The 25,470-nt window shown below is 37.5% G+C and overlaps 1 protein-coding gene across 1 annotated transcript in view; it reads left to right on the forward strand.

Moving 5' to 3' along the window:
• Positions 1-11,506, forward strand: part of LOC131677765 (high-affinity choline transporter 1) — a 95,109-nt gene extending 83,603 nt beyond the window's left edge. Inside the window, exon 10 of the mRNA XM_058957791.1 lies at positions 8,365-11,506. Within this exon, the coding sequence (XP_058813774.1) occupies positions 8,365-8,595 (231 nt within the window). The 3' untranslated portion in view covers positions 8,596-11,506. The remainder of the gene's footprint in view (positions 1-8,364) is intronic.
• The last annotated feature ends 13,964 nt before the right edge of the window (positions 11,507-25,470 follow it).

The following is a 25,470-nucleotide window of genomic DNA, read 5'->3' on the forward strand; positions in this document are numbered from 1 at the left end:
CCAAATGTGACCTACGAAGCGATTTCTGCAATGTTACGAGCGAATGTTGGAATGACGCAGGACCCTGAAGTTGTAATATTGGTGGCCAAAGGAGCCGATGCCAGTAACATGACCTTCGTTTCCTTCAAAGTCGGTTTGAACCCTACCTTGAAAACGATCGCACGATTTGAGGAATATACTGTCCAAAAATTTCGGAAGCATCTTGCGGTGAACTTGACCCCAATGCCTGTAACATCTTTAGCAGTACCAACGCAGCATTAGCCGAGTGCATGGGCTCTTTTGTGAATGGACTACAGGTGCAGACACCCAGCAACAACGATGCAGTCGATGCCGACATCACTCTTTCGCCATCCAGTAAACTCGGTGAACAGGGAGAATTCGTTTCTATGCTATCAGGTAAATACTTTAAATCTATATGTTCATCCGAAGTTGGACAATGCTGCCTCCGCTCAAAATCAACCCCCTTTGCAGGCGTATGATATTGCTGCTCGCGTCATTTTTCGCCCACCTATCAACTTGGAGTATATGGATGTTCCTTTTATGCCTATCCAAGCGTACGAAACTGCAGCTGGGTCATTCGCTAGCACATCTTTTCATAGCACATTCGGCTCTACAACGACTACGGATGGACTAAGCACTCTAAACTACGCTGGTATGAATCAACACACCCTGGAACGCACTGCAGCTAGCACTACGGAAGCCCTTGATCCTCCTGCCACAGTAGCGCCATTTCAGCCAGCGTTCGCCAGTCGTCTCGGTCCTATGTACAGGAGTGGTGAAGTGGTCTTCCAAATTGATACCAACTGCTAGGACGATCTTGATTTTGTCAATGCTAGCACTGATCAGCCCCTTGCTTCCAGTCAACCGCGGCAGTCAAACCTACAAATATATTACCAGAATGTCGGCGGTATGAATACAAGAATCGACGATTATTTGGTAGCAAGTTCGGATGAGCGCTTCGACATAATCGCCCTCACAGAGACGTGGCTTAGCGATAGCACTATGTCGGTGCAAGCATTTGGTGTCAACTACGATGTTTTCCGTACTGATCGCATCTCACGAAACAGTCTCAAAGCTACCGGCGGCGGGGTACGTGTGGCTGTCTATCATCGATTAAAAGCGCAACTGACTGAGGATATTTTAAGGGTTTGAGTCGAGCAGGTGTGGGTGCGAATCAAATTGGCTGGCTACGCACTTTTTTTCTGTGTGGTTTATTTTTCACCGGACCGCACTCGCGATCTGACCTTGACTGGTGCACACACTGAGTCACTGGAACGGATAACCGCTCAAGCATGCCCGGTTTATGAGTGATTTTTTGTGATTTCAACATCTCCGGATTAAGATGGCGCTCTGCTTCTGACGGATTTATGTTCGCAGATTCCGAGCTGTCATCTTTCCATGCTGGCATCAACAGTTTGATTGACTATTGCAGTCTAAATCTGCTGCGAAACGAATAATATGGTGAACGAGAACAACAGAATTTTTCGAGCAAATCTGACTAGGCACCAAAAATTACGGTTGCACTGTTTCCCCTGGTGAAGATTGTTAGACACCACCCTCTCCTGCATATTGTGCTTGAAGCGAGTCGTGTGAGCATTACTGAAATATTTCAGACACCGTCAGCTATAACTTTAGGAAAACCGACTATAATATGTAACAGCTGGCTAGCTCAATCGGCGCTGCTTCTCAAGGTCGGCTTTCCCACTGCTGCTTTGGGAGGACTCACAACCGTTCACTTACCACGAACTTTTAACGGAGAACAATCCAGACCGACAAACAAGACAGAATTCTAGGCTCAGTAAGAAAGAAAGTACAACTAACATTTTTACTTATTTATTAAGGGAAACATAATCTGTAGGAAATGGGGAAAAGGTATCGATACGGTCGAACAGGAACTGATGGGGCACGTGCGACAGGATCATACTGGTGTGGAGAGAGAGCGAGGGTATTCATACCTTAAGTGTTGCGATGGTACGATGGTCGTTGGAGAATAGAGCCATTGGTTATATAGGTGTCGTTGACTCTTCTCCTGGTGCTGGTGTACGGAGGGGAAGCTCATCGGCCCAAGTGTCAAGCCTCCGAAACGTTCGTTTCCACCAATCGACGCACACGTGTGCCTCGGTAATATCGTAAAGCGGCCCACCGGCCACCAGCACCACTCGACGTGATTGAATGAAGATGATGCCGCGGCGTGAGGGTTCACCATGTGGTAATGAAGCACGCTGACGACGGCTGGCTTAATGTCCTAACGCTTGTCGCCGTTGTCGGTCTGGAAACTGTTGCTTCCGCTTTGTTCAGGATGATTCTTGCTTGTTCCGGACGGATTGTGCTTGTTCCGGACGGACTGTGCTTGTTCCGGACGGACGGTGCTTGTTCCGGACGGACTGTGCTTGTTCCGGACGGACGGTACTTGTTCCGGACGGACGGTGCTTGTTTCGGACGGACAGTGCTTGTTCCGGACGGACGGTACTTGTTCCGGACGGACGGACTGGTTGTTCCGGACGGACTGTACTTCCCGGACTTTTGCACTTGGCACGTGCTGCACTTCGTTCACCAACTAGAGACTCCAACAACACTCCTCATCACTTTGACCGTCCTAATTCAACTGACTTCGCCTTTTCATCACATCTCTCTATGCTCCTCTATCCATCTCGTTTTTCTCTCTCTGGACCGGATGTAGCGGTGTTGCGTGCCGAATATATTCGTCGTGAAGTTTGCCACAATGTATGTGGACCGACGAGATGCTAGCCGTCTACCTTAGGGTAATGGGATATATGTGGATTAAACTAATACTAAAATTAAATAATTTAATCAAAACAAAAATAGAAACCTTTTTATGACTAATTTTATAAGAGCCTTCAATATAGTAATGAGCAAATGAAAACAAAACAATTATATTGCAAATCAATGTACATTAAACAAGAATATCTTGTCCATCGATCTGACGGAATTGTGACCGGTGTATCAACAGTATCAAATAGCATTATTGACTTCCTCGTCGAATATCCACTGGAACAAAATTCTCGACAATGATGATGTCAACATTGCAGTTCAGACATTTTCCAATATGTTGAGCTATGCTTTCGATCTCTATATACCGAAAAGAAGCGGCCTTCAATTTAAGCACCCAGCATGGCAAATTGTCGAGTTTAGACGATTAAAAGTGACTAAAAGAGCCGCTCTGAAGAAGTTTTCCAAATGGGGGGGGATACTAGCTGCGACAATATTACGTGCATGTTAACCGTCTATAAAAAGACATCGAAGTGTTGCCATGCCGATTACTTGCGAAACGTTCCACGTAAGTTGATGTCCTAACTCAAAACATTCTGGAAGCATGTAAACAAACCAAGAAAAGAATCCGGCTTGCCTTCAACGTTGGGCTATGGAGGACGTACGAGCTCTAGTTCATAGGAGAATTGCCAACTATTCTCTGAGAAGTTAACGGGTGTTCTCTCGAACGAGAAACTGACACCGACCTAGGTTTCTTGCGCGGCACTCAATGTACCTCAATCATACTAGTCTTTGAACTATATCGATATGGACAATAATACGGTACAACTGGTGATTGGTAAAATGAAGGCTTCAACCTCGGCAGGCCCAGATGGTATACTAACTATTATTCTTAAAAATGCTCTGTCGGTCTAATTGAACCTCTGTCATCTATTTCAATTGTCGCTAATAACCGGAGTGTTTCCCGACCTCTGAAACTCCTCTTTAATGTTTCCGGTTCATAAAAAAGGTGACGAAAAGGAAGTCGACAACTACCGTGGTATTACAACACTAAGCGCAGTTCCTAAGCTGTTTGAAATGGTTGTGTTGGAACCCATTTTCATGGATTTATCTACGAATCTTCTATGCTTCACAACCTATGTGACAGATACCACGGACGTTATCGACACGCGAGGTGTATACAGGTGTACACATTTTTTTTCTATGTGTGCATCAGCTGTCACTTTTTTCGGGCAAACAAGAAGAATGAAGAAGAAAACAGAAGCACGTGGTCTCATACTTCATTCTGATTGGTTAGTGATGTAAACATTTGCTCTTTTGCGATCCCGGACGCCATACTTATTTTACCACGTGCTTACAAGCTTCGTTTCGATTGGTCGGTTTGTTGATTATGTGCTTCGCGAGGGGCAGTTCACTCCCCATTCAAAGTGAATTGAAAATACCCAATTGAAAAAATACACCAGAAATGCTTCAATACACCTTAATACATTTAATACGCCGAAAATACATTAATGCACTAAAAATACGTTACTTCTGGAAGAATTTTTCAATACATCGAAAATACACTAATACACAAAATTACGTTAGTACAGGAAATATTTTTCAATGCGTCGATAACAATCCAATTCGTCAAATAATACACTGTTGATACAAGCCATACAAATATTACATTAATTTCATGCCAAATGAAACTAATTCAGTCTATTTCTTATTATGACATAGCGTATGGTTTTTTTCAAGCTAGATTGTTTACTTTTCTCGGAATTGGGACTCCCAGCAAACGGATTCAGAATCGGTGAATCATTAGAAGGACAAGTAGGCAGAAATCAATCAGAATTCTTATTAGTTTGATTACGAGGAACAATCCCATAATCTTTCAAGAAAATAAACATCCCGTACATTTGAAAATACTCCCAGGGGTAAAGGGTAACATAAGTAAATCCGAAACTTCCTACCAGCATCAATAGGAAATTGTTGATCAAGAATTCGGTCGTTTTATCGACATAAACAATGGTTTAATGTTTACCCTAAATAGTGAATCTCTGAAATCTTGCAAGTTCGAAGTTTGCATTGCGATGGATCATTTTGTTTAGATATATATGTTGCATTATAAATCAACACTCGTTGGGGGAATAGAAGCGAAACCAACGCTCGATGGATTGAGAATGCAAAACACAAGATTGTACGCAGCTCACCTGGGTTCCATTCCCAACCCCGCACATAGGGTTAGAGATTTTTCCACAAGAGATTACTCTAACCAGAAAAGAGGCGAATGACCCTAAGGTTAAAACCTCTATAATCAAAATAATAAAAAAAATAATACAAAACACAAGAATCCGAATTACGAGTCGCTTCCGATCAACTTGCAGGTATGAGTTCAGCCATAACTCTAAGTTCAGTTGGAATTCCGGTTGGAATCTGCCAGAATTCAGGCTCTAGTGACATAACCGAGTCTAGTACAACCAAGGAATTTCGGCTGAGTGTAATGAGGAGCATCTCATTTTTACTGAGAAGCATCTCAATTTTTGAAATAAATTTAGATAATACTGCAGTGATTAAATATAATACCGCGTTGCTCAAAAATTACCATTGGATAAGCCTAATTAGAATTCAGCAAGCCTAATTAGTTTTCACCAAACTAAAGATAAAGGTTACTTCAATTACATGTTCATCAGCCTTGGTTCAACAATAGCAGCAGATCTGGTAAATCTCCCCGCTTCCTGCTTCTCACCAGTAGAAGCAAACTGAAGAAGTCACTAATTCTCCAAATAATAAAATTTGGCATAATGCTTAATTGTTCGTTAATCTTGAAAAATCACTAGAAATTCCATTTGTACTAATTTTATTATTTACGTTTATGAAATTATTCTACTTGCATTCTACAATAACATTTAAATGTCAAAATTCAGTAACATCGGTTTCAATTGATTATTCAACAAAAATACTATGCGTGCATACAATTGTACGTTTTAGTACACTAATCTATAAGAATTATGAAATAATTCACCAATACGCATAATACATTGCATTTCGTGAACAATACACAAATACGTTTTTAATTCGCTAATACGTAAGTATTATGAAAGAAATAATCAATACTCTTCAATACACAAAATACATGTCATTTCGTGAAAAATGCACAAATACGTTTCTCAATACGTTAGCCTGAATCGAAAATACTAGAGTGAGTCGCACCTCGGTGCTTCGCGGTCCTGGGCCGCCATGATTAATTTCACTAGCAACAAACCAACACACTCAAACTTGACGAATGTGAACACCTATACTATAATGTATCTCGATCTACACGGACCTTTCAGCTGCTTTTGACAAGATTAATCACGCTATTGCAGTGGCAAAGTTGGATAGACTTGGCTTTGGTACTAATCAAGATAGGTGATTGGGTAAGCGAAGAATTCTTCGCTTTATCTGGTATTCCACAAGACAGCCACCTCGGTCCATTGATTTTTCTTCAGTATTTCAACGACGTTTACTTTTGTTTACAAGGACTACGGTTGTCTTTTGCTGACGACCTCAAGTTATACCACGAAATACTGATGACCATGATTCACGATTCGCTGGTTGGTCACTTTTTAACTGAATAGCTTTTTAGTTGGACCTCCGCTAGTTGGACCATTGTCCAACTAAAAAGCATCTGAATATCACAATCTCATGTAAAATTCACTTTGACAATCAAACTGACAAGAATTAGAGATGCGAACAGATGCATTTACACTACTGACGTCTCCTTTGGAAAGTTTCTGACATCTGTCAGTCGGTCCAACAAGCAAATCAAATTCGTTAGTTGGACAGAGTCGTAACCTTTGCGGAATGGTGCGAAATCAACCGAATGACCCTAAATCGCAAGAAATGCACGGTCATTACGTTCTCGAGGAAAACAAACGCCAATTCGATTCGAATACTGTCTAGCAGAATCATCGATCGACAGAGTGAATTGTGTTAAGGATATCCGAAGTTTTTCTCGATGAACAACTGACAACATATCAGCTATATTGTCGCAAAGGCATCTCGCTGTTTGGGGTTCGTGATGAGAATATCTGAGCACTTTTCAGGTATTTACTGCTTTAAATCTTTCTACTGCTCACTCGTTCGTTCATCACTGGAATATTGTTCAGTTGTTTAGAACCCTCATTATCTCAACGGTGACCACCGAATTGAGACAGTACAGTGCAGATTTGTTCTGATTGCCCTTCGTCGATTGCCTTGGAACAACCTTCACCAGCTGCCATGTTACGAAAGTCGTGGTTTGCTTACTGGACTCGATACAATTCAAGTGTGGCAGGATCTATCCCGTGTTATGACGGTTACGAATATTTTGCACGATCGAATTGACTACCCCGAGCTTCTCAGTGCGATAAATATGAACGTTCGGTCCATTCGCAATAATGTCTTCCTCCGATTACCTCTTCGCCGGACTAACTATGAAGTTCCACGTAGCAGATTACAAACTGACTTTTTAAATAAATTAAGAAATTATCATTAGGACCCCACTATGTCTGTTGATATTATTTGTAAATAAACAAATGAATAAATGAATTAGCGACACTATCGTATTGGTACTTTTGACAACTTAAAGAACGAAGAATCTATTCAAAATCAATAGATTTGTACAGTAGTGCGAATTCAACAGATATACATGTCCATCTGAAAGTGGTTTCCATTAAATAGTTTTCAAAGACTTGGTCAGATTGGTACGGATTGTTAATCATTAGAAAATCAAAGCTAAACCACTTCATTTGCTAATGATAGAAGACAATCCGATTCAAGTGCCTAATCATTAGTATTTAACGTGTCAATTTTTTACCGTGTAGATATATCAAACCAATTGACCATTGTATGAAATGCCTTAACCTCACAAATTTGACAGGTGCTGGTCCTTTTGTTTACAGTTTGTACTTAACAAATTTGAATTCCATTGAAATAAGCTTAGTGCTAATAATTAATTACCAAGAAATTTAACCGCAAAACTACTTACCAATTCAGAGAACACTAGAAGTAATTGAAAAACAAATAATTAGTTCACTTATTAGATCTTTCATATACATTTTCGCACAGTAGGAAATAGCACAATTTAATTGTAAGGCGCTCTAGAGAACATTTATACTTCTAAAAATATGATTCCCAATATATTTTAAATGCTTCATTTTGAGAATACGAATAATCTCTAAGTTCAAAATGTAATCAACAGGACCACCACATGTCACATTTAATGCATGACGTCACTGTGCAGTGACCAATAGAGTTCTTGCCAATCTGTAACAGTATTAGTGTAATCAGCGATTTATTTTCCTCTACCTGTCATAATGTTCTGGTAGGTGGAGGAAAACAAACTGAAAATAGTTTTTCGGTCGGATTATTCTTGGGATGGACGCTAAACAACCGGCATTTTGCGGAATAATATTTGCCCCGAGCATTACAGCCCATTATAAATACTTTAGGCGAGCTATTTCAAATGCTTAAGTTGATTGACAGTTTTGCATATGACAACTGGAGGAAAACAAACCCCCAAGTGGTGTGTGTGAAACTATTTGTATAGAACTCGATACTTGTAACATCACTTTATATTAAGGTTAAGTGACAATAACATTAACCCGTTCAACCACGGCTCTCTTGCAGTTGTCAGTGATGGCTGGTGGAATGACGCGTATGTACGGAGCCGCTACGATGGTGGGAAATAACGAACGAAACGGTCGGATCAATCCGGCCCTGGAAGCAGACGACGATCTGCCGGTGGTCGAGGCTCAGCGCCAAATGCAGCAACAGTCATCGGTTGGAGGAGGTGGTGGAATCTTGCAGGGTGGTGGCAGTGTGGTTCCCGGCCAATCGCAGGGACATACGGCGTTCTGAAACCCGATGCTGCAGTAAGTTTATTCGTGAACTTCATTAGTACCACATCGACCGGGGTTTATGTTGTTTAGCAAGGAGGGGGTCGAGCCTTGCCGGATGTTTTCCTAGTTCGAGGCGGTTCGGATTGGACACTGGAACTGGTTTCCGTCATTATTTTTGTTAGTATTAAAACGGGGAGTAGATTTACCGGGAAATAAGGTACGTGATGACAAAGCAGCAACCAGTACATATCAATTATTATTGCTAGTGTTAAAGTTCTGACTACAAACAACCGATACATATCAACTTAGATCTTAAACGATAAAACAATGCAAATAAAAAAGCCACTAGAGGAAATTCCAAACATATCATACTATAGAACAAAACAAAAACAGTGAAATTGAAGTGTTATCTTAACGAGTGTGAGTTCCAAGAGTTTCAACTCAAATTGGGTGAAATAAGCGAAACGCAGCAATTTTAGGGTTAACAGATCTCACTTCTCGGAAATATTATTTAACTATACATGTTTGTAAGAATGGGCAATCGTATTGAACATTGGGGGTAGAAAGACCAGTGTTTTATGTTTTGTTATCGAACTACAAGGCTTACTGTATCATTGTTATACTTTTCATATACACCAGCAGGAAGAAGGAAAACAGTTGTACAAATTTATTGTTTAACAGAGAAGATAATGATGTAATTGATTTTAATACCTATCATGCAACAAATTTCTCCCAGAGTGTTGAATGACGATAAATATTTATTCAAACTATTGATGTTATTTGGTATATTTTGGACGATTAGGACGCTTGAACGAAAAGAAAGGAGAAGTCCAACACACAATGTGTCTCATTATAAGAAAAAGGTGCTAGAATATAGTAAAGATGAGTTAGTAAAATAAAAGCAAATTTGTTGTCAACTGAAGGGAATAAAACGGCGAGTGTAGTTTCGTTATGTTTCATATTTCTAAGCGATATTGTTTTGTTTCAATTATAGTCTTGGTACTCTCAATGGCTGTTTGTTGGTCATTTAGTGGTAATGGATTGCAAATACGTGTATTGCTTGTAAGAACAAATACTAATAGAACTGATTATGTAATAAAACAACTAAGAAGATGTAGAATTTAGTTACCTTTATTAAGAGGGTTAAAACATTGTAGATGTTAATAATCAGAAATTTAGAGGCAACTGCGAAACCAAGGCAATTACTAACTACATATACATGCAAAGAAAAAAAAAAAGAAAATTTGACATTAAGTAAATCTAATATATATCAATCAATGGTGCCCTTCCAACAAAAAAAAAAATATTTGAAATTGAAAAACACAAAAATAGTTATTTTTATAATGTTGTAAACATTTTGCTCTTTCTTTGTGTCCTGTCTAGTTTTATTGCAAATTCTGCTGCGGCTGTTCAAATCATTCCGCGGCTTCTTCCACAGCTATCAATATAAAGATCTTGATTTCTTTCAGATCGTCCAGCTAGCTTGCTATTATTTGACAAATCATCGTTTATGTAGAGTGTACACAATGTTTCAATTTCGAAAATTGTGAACTTTTTTGGATATTATTTTTCGATTCTAGCTCATAGATCGAGAGATAATGGTTGTAATTGGAAATTGCTACTCCTGCGTCAGAAATTTCCCAGAGAAGCTACTTGTAACCGTTGATATTTCTGCTTTACTTTGCTGCGTTTAATTAGAGCTGAAGACTCCACGCCGGTTCTCCGCAGACTATCGCAAAATATTTCGTCTCATCCACTTAATTAGTGATTGCAGATTACTCCAACAACAGCAGCAAGAAACGCGTGTTTGTGTGTAGATCCCAAGAATCGCGCACTAAACAAATTCTCACGAAAGACATTCTGGCAGAGCTTTGTATGCTAGACCTTCAGAAACTTTATTGACTACCGAAATCCTAGGGTGAATTGGGTCATTAAATGAAGAATCAAATTCCTAGTTTATCATATGAACCGATAGAGCTTAAAATTCTGAATGTGAGAATATATATGCTAAACTTTGAATACTTCAGAAAGACTTTTAATTGATGTTCTACGAAAATGCAAACACGTTCTTGTTTGGCACTATCGGTCTTCCTTGACAATGAATTTAGCCACAGAGGTTAGAATTTTTGACAGTTATCTCAGTAAAACGATAGGGATTAAGGTAATGGAAGATGTGGTAGCATTAATTTAGTTTCATAAAATAATTTTAATTTTGTACAGAAAAGCGAAAAAAATATTCGACTGCATGTATCTTTAACGCTACCTTCATCGTAAAGCATATGGCTTAATGACCCAATTTCGTCAGGTACGTTCAAGCCCTTTTCGACTGTACTGGGTTTTATTGCTTGTGTTACTAAAAACTGGATTCAAATCGCACTGCGCACTTACCATTCTTCTTTTAAATTCTTCTCATAGACTGATTAGTTCTACTGGTCTTTCTATGAAAGTACCATCTCTATCACTTGGAACACATGTGTTTTGACAGCTCGCTGTTTTGAGATCACTCGCACTTTGAAAGTGCGGAGTCCAGGTTAGTGGGAAATGCGCAATACTGGACTGATATGATCACCCTACTCAAAGTGAATTTTGACATTTCATAGCCTAAGTTTGTCGAAGTGGATCAGTGGCATGGATGGGGTTATAGTAGAGTTACTATATTAAAAGTTAGGCGGACACAAAAGCCGAAAAACTGGCAGCTCTTATTTCAGGAAAAAAACACTGGCATCCCATGTAAATGTTCAAGCTCCAGCCTAATAATTTCATTGCCACCGTAAGTAACAACTTTACATGCATGAATAGAAAAATCAATTCGAAGATCGGATGATATGATTTCATACTTGTGCGAATATCTCTTCTTGTGACAGAAAAAATTGGTTTCTTTTCGTTTCTCTACACGTGATAACACAAGATAAGAGTTAAATAGTTATTACCGTATTCACAATACCTTTCCCATATATATATATATATATATATATATATATATATATATATATATATATATATATATATATATATATATATATATATATATATATATATATATATATATATATATATATATATATATATATATATATATATATATATATATATATATATATATATATATATATATATATATATATATATATATATATATATATATATATATATATATATATATATATATATATATATATATATATATATATATATATATATATCCAAAGAGAACATGTTATGTGACGTCATGCTCGATTGGCTCCGGTATTTGACATGTTCAATTGGGTCCGCTCAATGTCTCCGCCTAACTATGAATATAGTAACTATAGGTTATAGTGCCGCGGCTTGTATTTTAGTACTATCTCTAGCCCAAGTTTTGCTCTGGTATGTAAGACGAAACTAATTTAATCGATTTGTTTTGAAATTTTAAGCTGCTTTAAATTTTGTAGTTACATCTACGCCTTTATTGTATCGCATGAATGATGTGACGTGAACTTTGGAAAAATAAGTCCATTATCTAAGGCCCATTGGCGTTTGAGTTTTTTATAACAAAATTGCACCCCTTCAAATATCAGAGCAAACAATGCTCACAATTTTGTATATGAAACTGAAATTATTAAAATTTAGCATATTCTAATAATTTGGAATAACTGAAAAAACTAAGCATATCAAGTGGGATTAATGTGTGCTTTTAGTGTTGGAAAACCAAATGTATACAGGGGCATATTGGCTTGGCATACATGCAAATTTTTCGTATGTTGCTCAGTTTCCTTAAAATTGACTATTTTTGTGTATAACGAACACAATTACGGTAGGCAAAAAGCAGAACTGTGCACATGTTTAGGTGAAAAAGACTAAATTATCCTAACACAGAAAAAAAAACATACGAAACAAAAACATTGATTCGAACGGAGCAAAGTTTGCTGATCTCATTAACTCATATCATCCGCTGTTATTCAAGTGTTACTGTACTACTATACATATGTAAGAAAAGAGAAAAATGCAATTATAAATATATACAAAGAGAGAACAAAGCTAAAAACCAAAAAATATTGGACAGTAGTAAATATAACGGTGTGTATATTGAGAAATTGTAAACAAAAACAATTACAAGAAGTTCCCGAACAGGAAGAAAAACCTAATTAAAAACAATGTTGTAACTATTAAAATAAAGCTATATACACCGAGCAAAAAGAAAGTATGAACATGTAATATTAACGCATCTGTATTCTCGATGATGAATATACGAATCATACCGTGTGAAAATCCGGTTTTCCTGTGTTCTTAACCCCAATTCGGTTGCTTAAATTGAATGCAAAACGATAGTTTGCTAGATTCTTTAACCAGCCTATTATTTAACAACGAGCCGCGGCTAACTCGGCTTAATCTGTTTCCGGCAAGATTTTACACTAAAGCACTCTGAAATGTATTATATGTATGTATTATCAAACAAAATCTATTCGGAAATATTGCTGACTAGAACTAGACTGGTCGATACGGCTAATAAATGGTAGTTTGGTTAGAAGTCTGAACAAACTGAACTGAAGGGTGGAACAAACTGCATCGAGGTCAACAGTAAAATGACAGATACTGGTTCTAACACATATCAAAGAAGAGTGCAACAAATGGTTGATGAGTTGGAGTGCTATGATATAAAAACTGTATTATTAAAAAGTAAATATACACATAAATGTAGACTAAATAAACCAAATGAAACCCACAATGATGAATATTAAAAAAACAGATACATATCAGCTATATTAGGACTTAAAACAATAGAGAAATAAATTGTTGTTAAAAGTATTTAAAGAAACAGACAAGTATATTAAAGAGTATATCAAAAATATAATGTATTGTATTTCTTTCCATTGGTTGTCTTGTACGATATGCAAAAATGGATCCAGCAAACGAGTTAATGAGGGGTTTTCTTTTCTGATTAAATACATACTTTTATTGACATATTTTATTGGGATTTAATTCATCGTTCTTCTTTCAACAGCTACATTATTAGAAGACACCGCTTTCGTATTTTCTTATCGTCAATGTATTAGGTTTAATTAGCCAAGTTAACCACTTTTTGTTGGATGAAGATTATTTTGAACTTCGGGTAAAAACAATAAGTGGTTGTATGGTCCAGTAAACAACTACGTAGCCGATTCGTTGCACACACCAAAAAATAATGAAATTTAAACGACATGTAAATCAGTACGAATGTAAACATACAAAGATTGAATCAAAAATTTGATCGAAAATTACGTTAAAATCAATTGGAGCATCAAACAGCATATAATTTTACACTTTCATTCGTGTAATATTACATGTCATTCATTTCACAGCAGTATTCGAGAAAAAATACATTGAAGTGCATTGGTTTTCCGTTTAAAGTAACTGTAATTTTCAATCCACGTGTAAAATTATAATTAAATTCGTTGAAAAAAGCACGACAAGTCGCGTGTATTTGTGGTGGAACTTCATTTTACATTTATATTCATGCTCCAAATATGTGCATGAAAATAAACTTAAAATTACAAAATATTTTTTTCTGTGCATACAAGACAAGCGCTGTATAGCGCATCCAATGCCGGGACGGGACCCGCGGATAGGTGCATACTTGCCTGCTCAATATTTGTCTCCCATAGCCTCTCATTCAGCCGGACTGGGCGTGCAACGTAAATTCTTATACTAAAATATTATATTATCGTGTTGTGACGGTCGGATCATTCGGTTGAGTATCTTGTAAAGTGCTGTATATCCGCGTGAAACAACAGAAGAGCAGAAGTGCGTTTGCCTGTTGAAACATTTATCTGCTAGCTGGTGCTGAGTGTTTCTCGGCGGCGGTATTTCTCCCAATACCGATACCCATTCTCGCTAGCCATTTAACGTTCAGCCACTCCGACGGAGTGATAATCGGTGGTTAAATTTTTCCAGGCTACGACATGCCGATTTTCTCCGACTTCGTGTTTTCTTGTTTCCCGCTAACCGACCCTTGCTGTGTCACTGGTCTACTTACAACTGTTGCTAATATCCAAACTCAAAAATTCCACTTGAAAAAAACGATAAAAAACATCCTTTAGTATATCTCACAGGATGAAACCAGCACAATCCTAATTTAGAGGGTTTTTTTTACTACAAGTGGCAAAATGGAATTTTGGGTCTCTTTTCGCCCACTGTGCAGTGATTTGTGCTTGTGACTACCAGGTGTAATAACTTTAAAGTGAAATTCATTTAAGTGGATTTTTAAAATTCACATGAAAACAGTTGATTGGGCCAATACAGAAAAAAAGAATCATCTAAAAAGGAACGAAAACTCAAGCAGAGTCCAAGCGGACCTTCACGTTTCTCACGAACGGTTTTTTCTTTGAGCCACAATAACAGTAGTTTCACTTAGCGACACTCAAAGACACTAAAGAGCAACAGCACAGTATCTGTCTGTCCTACTGCCTGACTAAATGCCCGACTGACATAAGCGAGGAAGATACCTGCATACTCACAAGCATCACCACCCGGCACGATCTATTATGTTGTTTTCCCGCTTTCGGGCCAATAGGTAACCTCGTCGGATCTTCCATCATCCATAGTTTCACTATCTTCGACTTTGAAAATCTAAAAGCTCATGTACATTATTATCTGCCAACAGATGAAGATGTAACACTGAACATAGAAACGGACTTCTGCAGAGGCACGCGATACTCACAAATGAGGTGAGACACGCTTCACAGAGGAGTATCTAGAACAAATTCTTGGCCAAAAACCAAAATATTTTTTTTCGATTTTTTTGTTTCGTTATATTTTTTTACATACCTAAGAACCTACTGTATAACGTGGCAAAATTAAGAGTATATCAAAAATTGTTAGAGAATTTTTGCATGTATGCCCAATGGCGATATTTTAAGGGATATTTTAATCGTTTTCGTTATATATTCAGTAAAATCGCTTTCTAGTGATGATGACTGTATTAAATAAGACAATATTATTACAAACCTAGTTCAACACAACCGTTTATTTAACTTCAGTTTAAAACTAACTAAAAAAGTAGACTTGCTGTGCATTGCACCAACTTTAAAAAATACCTTTTTTAAACATTTTATTCCAAATTTGAATGATAAAAAAGTTACATTATACGGCTAGATCCGGCAAAGTTGCTGAAGCAGTATTACAAAACAAGATTTCAGCTGCACAAAAAATATTCGAACTCTTCCGATATTGTCCGATCCACCAATCCCAAGCGATTTGAAAATATTGAAATTTTTACTAGTTTGAGGTACACCGAAATGCGGTAGGGCCAAATATTATGTTTGCAAAATGTATCTCTATGAAAATATGCACAGGCGTCCCTTTTCTTCTCCCTTTCCCACTGATCAAACGTTTATGCAATTAGAAAAACAAATGTATTCACAAAGATCACCTAGAAATTACTAGTATTCGAAAGGGTATAGAAAATTGGCCTCTGCACTGGTTGGTGGGTAGATGCCAAATTGTTCCAAAAACTAGTAAATGTCTATTTTTAGTTCATATTAAGGCATAATAACAACAATTGCAGCAGCAAATAATTTTGGCCAGGATTCGACCCCAATTACTCCTCTGTGCGCCGGTGGCTTCGGTGAGCCTTTATTATATATTACATAATTGCTGTTTATTGTCGACAGTTGTTCTGTCGCAGGTCCCAGAGTTACATCATTTTATAATTTTATTGACGATTTAAAAATACATTAGAGAGGAAATGATCGTAGAAAAACATTAACTGTTACAGAAACGCATTAATAAAATTAAACGAACCTAAGAAAATTATAAATGAAAAGAAATGAAGGAAGTTTATAAATTTATTGAGACGTTGTTGATTTTTGAAATGATGATGGGGGTGGTGATCCCATCTCATATCCACTCAAAGGTGTGAGATAACGATTGATTTAGAAAATAATCAGTATTTGGCAGGGCCGCCGAGAGGGGGGGGCGTGGTATTTTCCCCGGACCCGTAGTTCTGAAGGGGACCCGGATTTTCAAATATCTTTTCTACAACAATTTATTTGAGAATGCAATTAAAAATTCAATATCTTTTGTATGAAGTAACTAGAATAGCGAAAATTCTAAACTACTGCATATTTAATATCAACTATTGTGGTTATCACTGGAAATTGGCAAAAATAGCGAAAAAACAAGATCGCGACAAGATTGCGAAACCGCCGTTTTTAAGATTTAACCTTTTCAATTCCGCAAGGCTACAAAAATGTAATTTGAATTGATTTTTATATGAAGTGTTCGAGCGACTATTGGTCTTGAACCAAGGAAAAACTTAAAAGGATTCAAAGGAATCGAGTTAGGAATCAAAAAGGCACACTAAACAATAAATTAAATGGGTATCAAAAAATAGTAACCAATAACTTCCGATTTTCGCTCAACAGGTAGTGAAGGGGTGAATAAATCCATGAACTGTCAATTCATGACCGTCCGATACCTGACCAACAGGGCCTATATATTGCTAGATGTTTGTTCTAAGTTGGGCAGATGGAGCTAACAGGGTATATTTTCAATTCTTTCGCTATTTTGAATTGATTCCGTCGCATGCTAATCTTCGGTGAAAAGCACAAAATGTTTGTACCTAATTAGAAGATCAGACTCGAGCGGGCATTTGTATGTACGTAGCTCACCTGTATTCGAATCCCAACCCCGCACACAGGAATTGAAGTTTGTTTTATAGGAAAGTTTTTACCCTGTATGAAGAAGCGAATGACCTTAAGGGGTTATATATGTTGAGATGCGGGAAAAAAGGGAATAGTTTGAATTTTTGTAAAGGTATGTAGCCATATTTTTATGAAATACTTGTTATACGTCTAGCGTAGCACAATATTCAATTTGCAAAATCCACTTCAGAACATAAAAATATCAATAATTGTAGCAATTTCCGCAAAACAAACTTTTTTTTTCATAAGGTTTGCCATGACTACGATTCCAGTCCAACAGCTCAAATGCAAGCATCAAACTAAAAAAAATTCATTAGCATATGTACCTGTGGTGTCCTTGAACGATTGATTAAAAAAAAATCTTCTTTTTGGAAACGGGGACGATTTTTCAAAAAAAACACTATTTTCGCCTGAAAAAAATTATCAAAAAATTCATAACATTAATATAAAAATTTCAACGAGAAAATGGAATCGTTCAAGGTCACGGCAGTTAAATTACGAACAAGCCAAAAAAGTTTTGAAATCGGTTGAAAACTTTTTCGGTAATCGTAGTCACCGCGAAGAAGTTTTTGGGAAAATATGATTTAATCGCGTTTAAAGTTTCAAGTGTATGCCACACTACCGTAAGGGAGCAAAATGAAAAACGCTATAACTTTGCGTCTATTGCTTCGATCTCTATAAAAAATTTGGATAACATTCTTAAGAGCCTGAACTTTATGATAGAAGGATAATTTTTTTTTGATTTTTTGGCCGACCTCAACATATATAATCAGAACAAAAATATGATCAGACTTGTAAGGGCTACAAAATTAAATGGTTTGATTAGAAGTCATGAGGTTGTCTTCAAATTTCTCCAATATCGATTTTTTTATGTATTGAATGTCCAGTCTTCGAAAGTGTTGGATTATTCTATTTCTATTCTATTCTATTCTAACCCTTACACAGCCAGTATTGAAAAGCATCCTGGAAAACACTACAGTGATTCTGTAGTGTTTTTCTTGTCAATATTCATATTTGAAGCATAGTTTGATGTGTCGCAAATATTAAAACGGCCAGGCCTACTGTGCAGAGTTTGAAGATTGTTTCAAAATTATACGGCAATTAAATGATTCATTTAATGAATAATTTAATTAACGAATTGGAAGGAGGAAGAAACGAGGACAACCGTACCGACCGTTTCAGCAACGTTGGTTTCAGTTTGAAGGGAATATTGTAAATCGTTGGGAGTGACTTGGCTAAGAAGGTTAATGTCACTCCTTTGGTCCTTTGGGATGGGACAGATGTATTTACACCTTGCCCTGGCTAATAAGCCTAGGGTAAAGCGCCTTTACTCGCTCTCCAGTCTTCGAAAGTGTTGGATTAGTATCGAAAGTAATTATTGGAACAAAATCTCTGCTTAGGGTTGCCACACCGGTTTTTGGAGGCGAATTCCGTATCCATTGGATTAATTTGCAATTTTGCGATTCCCTTTTCTTTACCAGGAATCGTCCAGCACCCAGTCAACATAAACATCATCCTCGGGTTGCAGGCCCTAATGGATAAGGAGGCCCCTCTTGATGTTGGCCAATATTATTTAAAAAGTGCTAATTGGGTTTACTTTACCCTATTGAGCCTTCCCTTCAATGAATCAATGTTCCTCACAAAGATTCTCGAAAGAAACTGAAGTGTGATTTCGCGCCCCGTGTTTGTTTACTGTGGAGCACCAAAACATTACACTCTACGGTGAATGTGAAGAAAATAAGACATTTTTCCTCCTAGTACTACGAGCTACTTAAGAAATAAATCAGAGCATATTTATTTGTTTTTAAGCCTCTATACAACAAAAAGTAAAAGAAGCACTCCAAAATTCTGCCGAGTAATAACTTTAATTCGAAATTCTAATTGATTTCAACGCATACCCATGTGTCTCTTGAAGTCTATACTCTGCTCAGTAAAATTCTCCTGGCCAAAATACCACTAGAGGCGGTAACAATAATGAAAATTTTATTTATTTCCTTATCTTCGGTATACACCGTACAGACTCATTTTAAAACTATATATTTCTTATTAATGTCTTATATCTATGCTTGGAAACGTTAAAATCATACACTGAAGAAGCTTCGTTAAATCTGCAGCAACATCTTTCCAGTGGATTATTTTGTCCATATGAAGTACGGTGTCAAGGGATCCACAACAGAGTGGGGTTACGGAGAACACGAGGAGGCGCATACAAATTAACGCCCGAGAGAAGATCGGGACTGTCGATATTACCTGACAGCAAGTCGAAAACAAAAACTCTTTGCAGGAAGATACGGCAAGTCGCCAGAGTCTGCAGACCGAGTAGCATACATCTATCGGCATAAGGAGGCAACACAACTGGATCATTCCATGCAAGTTTCCTGAGGGCGAATCGCACAAAACATTTTTGTATACGCTCTAGTCGGTCAATTTGAACGGCATGGTATGGTGCCCACACTTGCACAGCATACTCCAGAACACTTCTGATCAGGGCACAGTAGAGTGCTTTTAGTGCGTAGAAATCATCGAAGTCCGCCGTGTTCCGCTTTAAGAAGCCCAGCATTCCGATAGCCTTAGCAGTTGTCGCGGTGATATAGTCGGAAAAGCTCAACTTCCTATCGAAGAGCACTCCCAAGTCACGGATCGAGTCGACGCTTTCAATTGTTCTTCCTTTTAGGCTGTATTCATAACGTCCTGGAGTAAGCAAGCGTCCGAAACTGATTACTTTGCATTTATTAACGTTGAATTCCATTCCGTTAAGCGTGCACCGTTCTTGAATAGTACAGATATCTTCTTGAAGCACTACGGCGTCAAGTGCAGAAGCGATAGTTCGGAAGATTTTGAGATCGTCCGCGTACAGCAATTTCCCAGACTTGATCCGACTACATATATCGTTAATAAACAGAATAAAAATAAGCGGGCCCAGATGACTGCCTTGCAGGACACCTGTGTGTGTTCTGAATGTGCTTGAACGCGAGATTTGAGAGCTCTATTGATCAAATGGGTCATCAAAAACTCTTGATATACTAAAAGAATTCGAAATTTATCCAAAAATTTTAAACTTAAATTTAATATACATGGTTTGCCGCTTATTGTTACAAAATCCATAAAAATCATATTCAGATACGAGATGATATCGAAACATTTTTGTCAACTAATGAACCATTTAACTTTAACCTATTTGTAAAATAATTCAAATTTGTGTCGATGTATAATATTTATAATTTTTAGAGTATAGGGCTTGATTTATTGTAGTTGGGGCAAATCAAACCGTTGGATAAACGCAACCCCCCTCTGTTATCGAAAATCGGAAGCACTACGCGAACTAATATCAATGTTATCGTATAGAGCATCGAAAAAAATTATAATGGTGGCATGACAGAATTTCATTAGTCTACATTGAGATGCTCAAACGACAATAAGTGTGTTTTTACAACTTTTGATTTGATTTTTGTGCATTATTGATTACAGGATATTTCTAATTGTTAAAGTGATTGCATAAAAAATGTAAATGGATTTAAATTCTTTGATTGAAGTCCTACAAAGTGCATAGATGAATTTAGTTCAACTTTTTTCATAATGTTTTTTAATTGCATTCTAAATAAAAATGAAGCGGTGGGGTAAATCCGACTGCTTTTATTTCTAAGAAAATGTTTATTTATCAAATTGGAATATATTTTTATTATTTTTTAGCACAATGGTAATGTGCTTTTATTATTTTTTGCGCTGTGGCTCATAATTACAATCGAAAGACACAAAACGTGATGAATATTCGTCGAGCAATTGCTCCGATGCAAATGGGAATATCTTTACGTGCTACTGCTCGTGATTTTGACATTCCAAGATTGACATTGAATTCCGTTTTCTTGATGATACAATTCAATAACGTAACATTCATTGATTTATCATTGAAAAGCCTGTTTTAATCCACCTAGCGGTGCAATTGTGCCTTTCTCATTTCTCTAAACTATGGCTCGGTGGCTAATTATGTTCAACATAATTGTGGAAATGTCCATTACATTCATAGTACTTTTTGGACTTATACACAATGGCTTGCCAGCCACGAACTTGATGAGCTACGTGTCGATGATGAAACACTTGAAACAAAAAATATCATACTTAATTAGCCAAATCAGCATTAGTTCAATGTTATCTCCTTGCTAACTCATTTTGTCATGCGGGGGTGGGTGTGTGAGGAGGGCGAAAATCCCACAAACGAACGACTCCCCAGCTTAATTTGATATGCTTTGTGATATAGTGGTGGTTTAAAGATTATGGGGTTTGGTTGGGAGGGGGGGGGGGTACACGGGTTGGATGGGGTGGTGGTCTGAGGAATGATTTAAGGATATTTTAAAGGGAGGGGAGTAAATAGTAGAGGGGGGAGGGGCAACCCCTCTCCGTATATCCTCAACTACGCCCCTGTTAAAATCCAGAAACCTCATGTCAGTCAAAAAAAAATAATTGGGTTGACGGTTTTCAGAGTGATTGCATAACCTTTCTATATGAGAAAGGCAAAAATGTGCCAAAATCAAAAAAAGTGAATTTTCGTCAAATTTTTTTTAGATTGCATCAAATCTCGACGTTTCATGCACTTTAAAGACATTTGGCATCAAAAATAAAAATTCTATTTTTAATTTTTCCTATAGTTTATATGGGAAATTTCTGTGTAGCCGCACTCTTAAACCCGTAATTCCGGAACTAGAATTCCGATCGGTACAAAATTCAAAAGCAGCCGATGGGAAGGTAGTACCTTTCATTTGAGACTAAGTTTGGACAAATCGGTCCAGTCATCTCTGAGAAAAATGAGTGACATTATTTGACACATACACACATACATACATACATATATACATACACACATACATCAACGAACTGAAACGAATGGGATATGACACTCGGCCCTCCGGGCCGGTATTGGGTTTACGGTTTTCAGAGTGATTGCATAACCTTTCTATATGTATGAGAAAGGCAAAAACATAAAATTTGGGTAATATCTGTACTAAATCAACAAAAAATGTATCGTCGAATTCTTCGTCATCGTCGATAATTTATCGGCGGTTATCGCGATGCATTTAGCGTTACTTTCCCGTTTATTGGAGTTGAAGTTGATCGGTTAACGTTCAATTCCGTATCAACTTTTGAATAGGGCTAATAAGATTTGCAAACAAAACTTTTGTTTTGATGATTTCTCTTAATTTGTTATAATTTCAAGGCAGAAAATATTTGAAATTGATTCTACCAAGGGTAAAGATGTTGATTCATGCGTATCTTTCATGAAATTTAACTCGGCAGCGGAATAATGAGCGAAACAAATTTGTTCACAAAAATCGCATTAGCCCTTTTGAAGAATTAATATTGAATTGTTTAGAAATAACTACCTATTGAAGGACATATTGTTGGAAGTTGACAATCAATAGTTTAAGACATTTTAAATCCATAGGGGGGGGGGGTCCGACGATCCAATGGAATTGTTTTCAAATTTTTGGGAAAGTGTTTTATATTGAAGGGAAAGTTTTTGACGGTTCAAAATCAATAGTTTTGGACAGTTTTAATCCCCAGGGGGTCCGACGATGCTTCAAAATGCATTTTTTTAACTTTTCGGAAAAGCGTTTTATATTGAAGGGAAAGTTGTTGGTAGTTGAAAATCAATAGTTTTGATCATTTTCAATGCACAGGGGGGTCCGAGACAATGCGACGTCAACATTTCATAAGGCATTATATACAACATGCTCATGTTGAGAAAATGGCGTCTGAAAAATTACCTCGTACTTAATATTCCCATTTATGAACAGGAGCTTGATTTAAGGACCAAACAACTCAATGCCGTGTTAAATTAACCATTTTTTTCCGAATAATATAACAGATTTATTAAAAAAATTGTATTTTGAACGTTTTTTGTAGATAAATGTTTTGGTCCCTTTTGAGAAATCGCACTGGTTTTGTGCCCTCTCCCATAATCCCTTTTCGGCGAGACGTTAGCTTATAGTGCGTGCGGGTGAGCCCTTTTGTTTACAGCAAATGATTATGTGACGTTTATTTTGATCCCTTTCTTGGTGTTGCGATGTTTTTGTTCCCTTTTCAAGTATAGTCTTTTTCATTAAGAAAAGGGCCCATAAACAAATTTTTCCGTTTTGTTGTTTGGTGTTTATGAGCCGTTAATTTTTGAGGGGAAGTGAAAGGGAACATAAGCAAAACAAGTTATTTTGCTTATGTGCCTTTTCGATAATCCATTATTTCCCCAACAGCCAGGTTTCAGAATCGGCTTATTTAAGGTATGTATAAAGCTTTGTTAGTGTCCATTTGAAGTAAGTATTAACCGGAATTGTTTACGTTTTGTTTATCGGCTCATTTGAAATGTTCTCGTCGAATGCGTCAAAATGGAATTTTTTCAACTTTTAGAGAAAGTTGTTGGTAGTTGAAAATGAAAATAAGCACACTTTAAAGTACATACAAAGTTCTTAGTGAACTTTCTTGTTTCTTAAGCTTTAATAGAACTTGAAAGTTGCTTAAGCCGCTATTAGAACACAAATCGTATCGGAAAATTAACTAAAGCGAGAAACCAATGCAGTTCCCTTATACGAACCTTTGGTTGCTATGGTATGGCTCAAAATTAGTTTTTTTTTTCTAGACAAAAGAATTTTAATCACCTTTTAGCCACTTTGGAAACACTGTGCACCTGCGGACTCCACTATGCATTGAAAATGTCCCAAGCTATTGATTTTCAACTGCCAACAATTATCCCTTCAATATACAACGCTTTCCCGAAAAGTTGAGAAAATCCATTTTGACGCATCGTCGGACCCCCCTGTTCACAGAAAATGTCCAAAACTATTGATTTTTAACTGCCAATAACATGTCCATCAATAAGTATTTATTTCTAAACAAATGAAAATTAACCGCATCAACTTCAACTCCAATAAACGGGAAAGTAACGCAAAATGTATCGCGATAACCGAGGAATTATCGACGATAACGATGAATACGACGATATAACTATCGACGATGACGATGACGATACATTATCGTTAACGGAGTTTCCGATGACGATAAATTATCGTTAACGAGTAACGCCGATAAATTATCGTGAAAAATGTATCGTATTAACAACCCTGGTCCCAACCACTCATTTGCAAAAGGATTATCCCTCAGGCTTGTGAACATTTTTTCCCTAGTGGTCCATCCCCCTATACTTGCGCATATATTGAGTTCTTTGCGACCGATCTCACGAACACTAATGGAGTTTCCTGGTTGAAAACAATCCCATTTACTTTTGCCGTCTTTGTTTATTATTTTCCACCAGCTTGTGATGTAGTATTTGTGTCATGCGGCGTGTACGTACATGAGCCGTAGAAAAGTCTATGAGTGGCGCCATAATCACATATAGGGTCACTGGGAAAGAATTGTTTACAGTTCAATCCATGGTACCGCATTTCATCATCGCATTTCAAATTCTTGTAACTTATAGTTAGATTTATATAAATGCATAGTTTTTTGTCGTCTCATCTCATTAGTGTATTAAGGCTCATAAAAATACTATAAATTAGACATGTTCTCCTTTCCAAATTAAAATTTAGTATGATTCCATGTTAGCATTAAGTAAGGCCACCTAAGACTCCTTACCCTAAAACACACGTCTAGCATCCCGTCGATGAGGCACTGTGACAAAATTGACAGAATACGGCGAAGAATTTTGACACGCAACGCCACTACATCCGGTCGAGAGAGAGCACGACGGAAAAAGAGAGCGAGAAGAGGTTAAAGAGGAGTTAGAAAAAAGAGGTGAAGGTAGTTGGTAGAAGACAGTTGTCAGATATAGACGTTTTTTGGAGAGTGACAACCACCAACCGAAAGCTAGTGCGAAGTACGATCCAGGGATATTCCCCGGAAGATACGGATCTCAGTACGGTGGGTCGACGACGAAGACAGCCCGTCCGAAGTGAGCACAGTCGGTCCGGAATATATACACCGTTCATCCGGAACTTTCCATCAACTTTAGTCCGGATCCAAGCAGCATCCGGTCGTTATACGCTCCGTCCGTTCGGAATCAGTCCGGATTGCCCGGAATATACACTCTCCGTCACTGTCAGCCCGGACTAAGGCGCCATTCGGTCGGTAGACGCTACACCCATACGGAAACAGTCCTCTTCGTCCGGAATTCATACGGTTCGTCCAACATCAAGCAGAACCATCCGATATTTATCACGTCATCAGCGACTCACGTAACCACGTGACGGATC

Source organism: Topomyia yanbarensis, chromosome 1, assembly GCF_030247195.1.
Source record: "Topomyia yanbarensis strain Yona2022 chromosome 1, ASM3024719v1, whole genome shotgun sequence".
In the NCBI taxonomy this organism is placed as follows: Eukaryota; Metazoa; Arthropoda; class Insecta; order Diptera; family Culicidae; genus Topomyia; species Topomyia yanbarensis.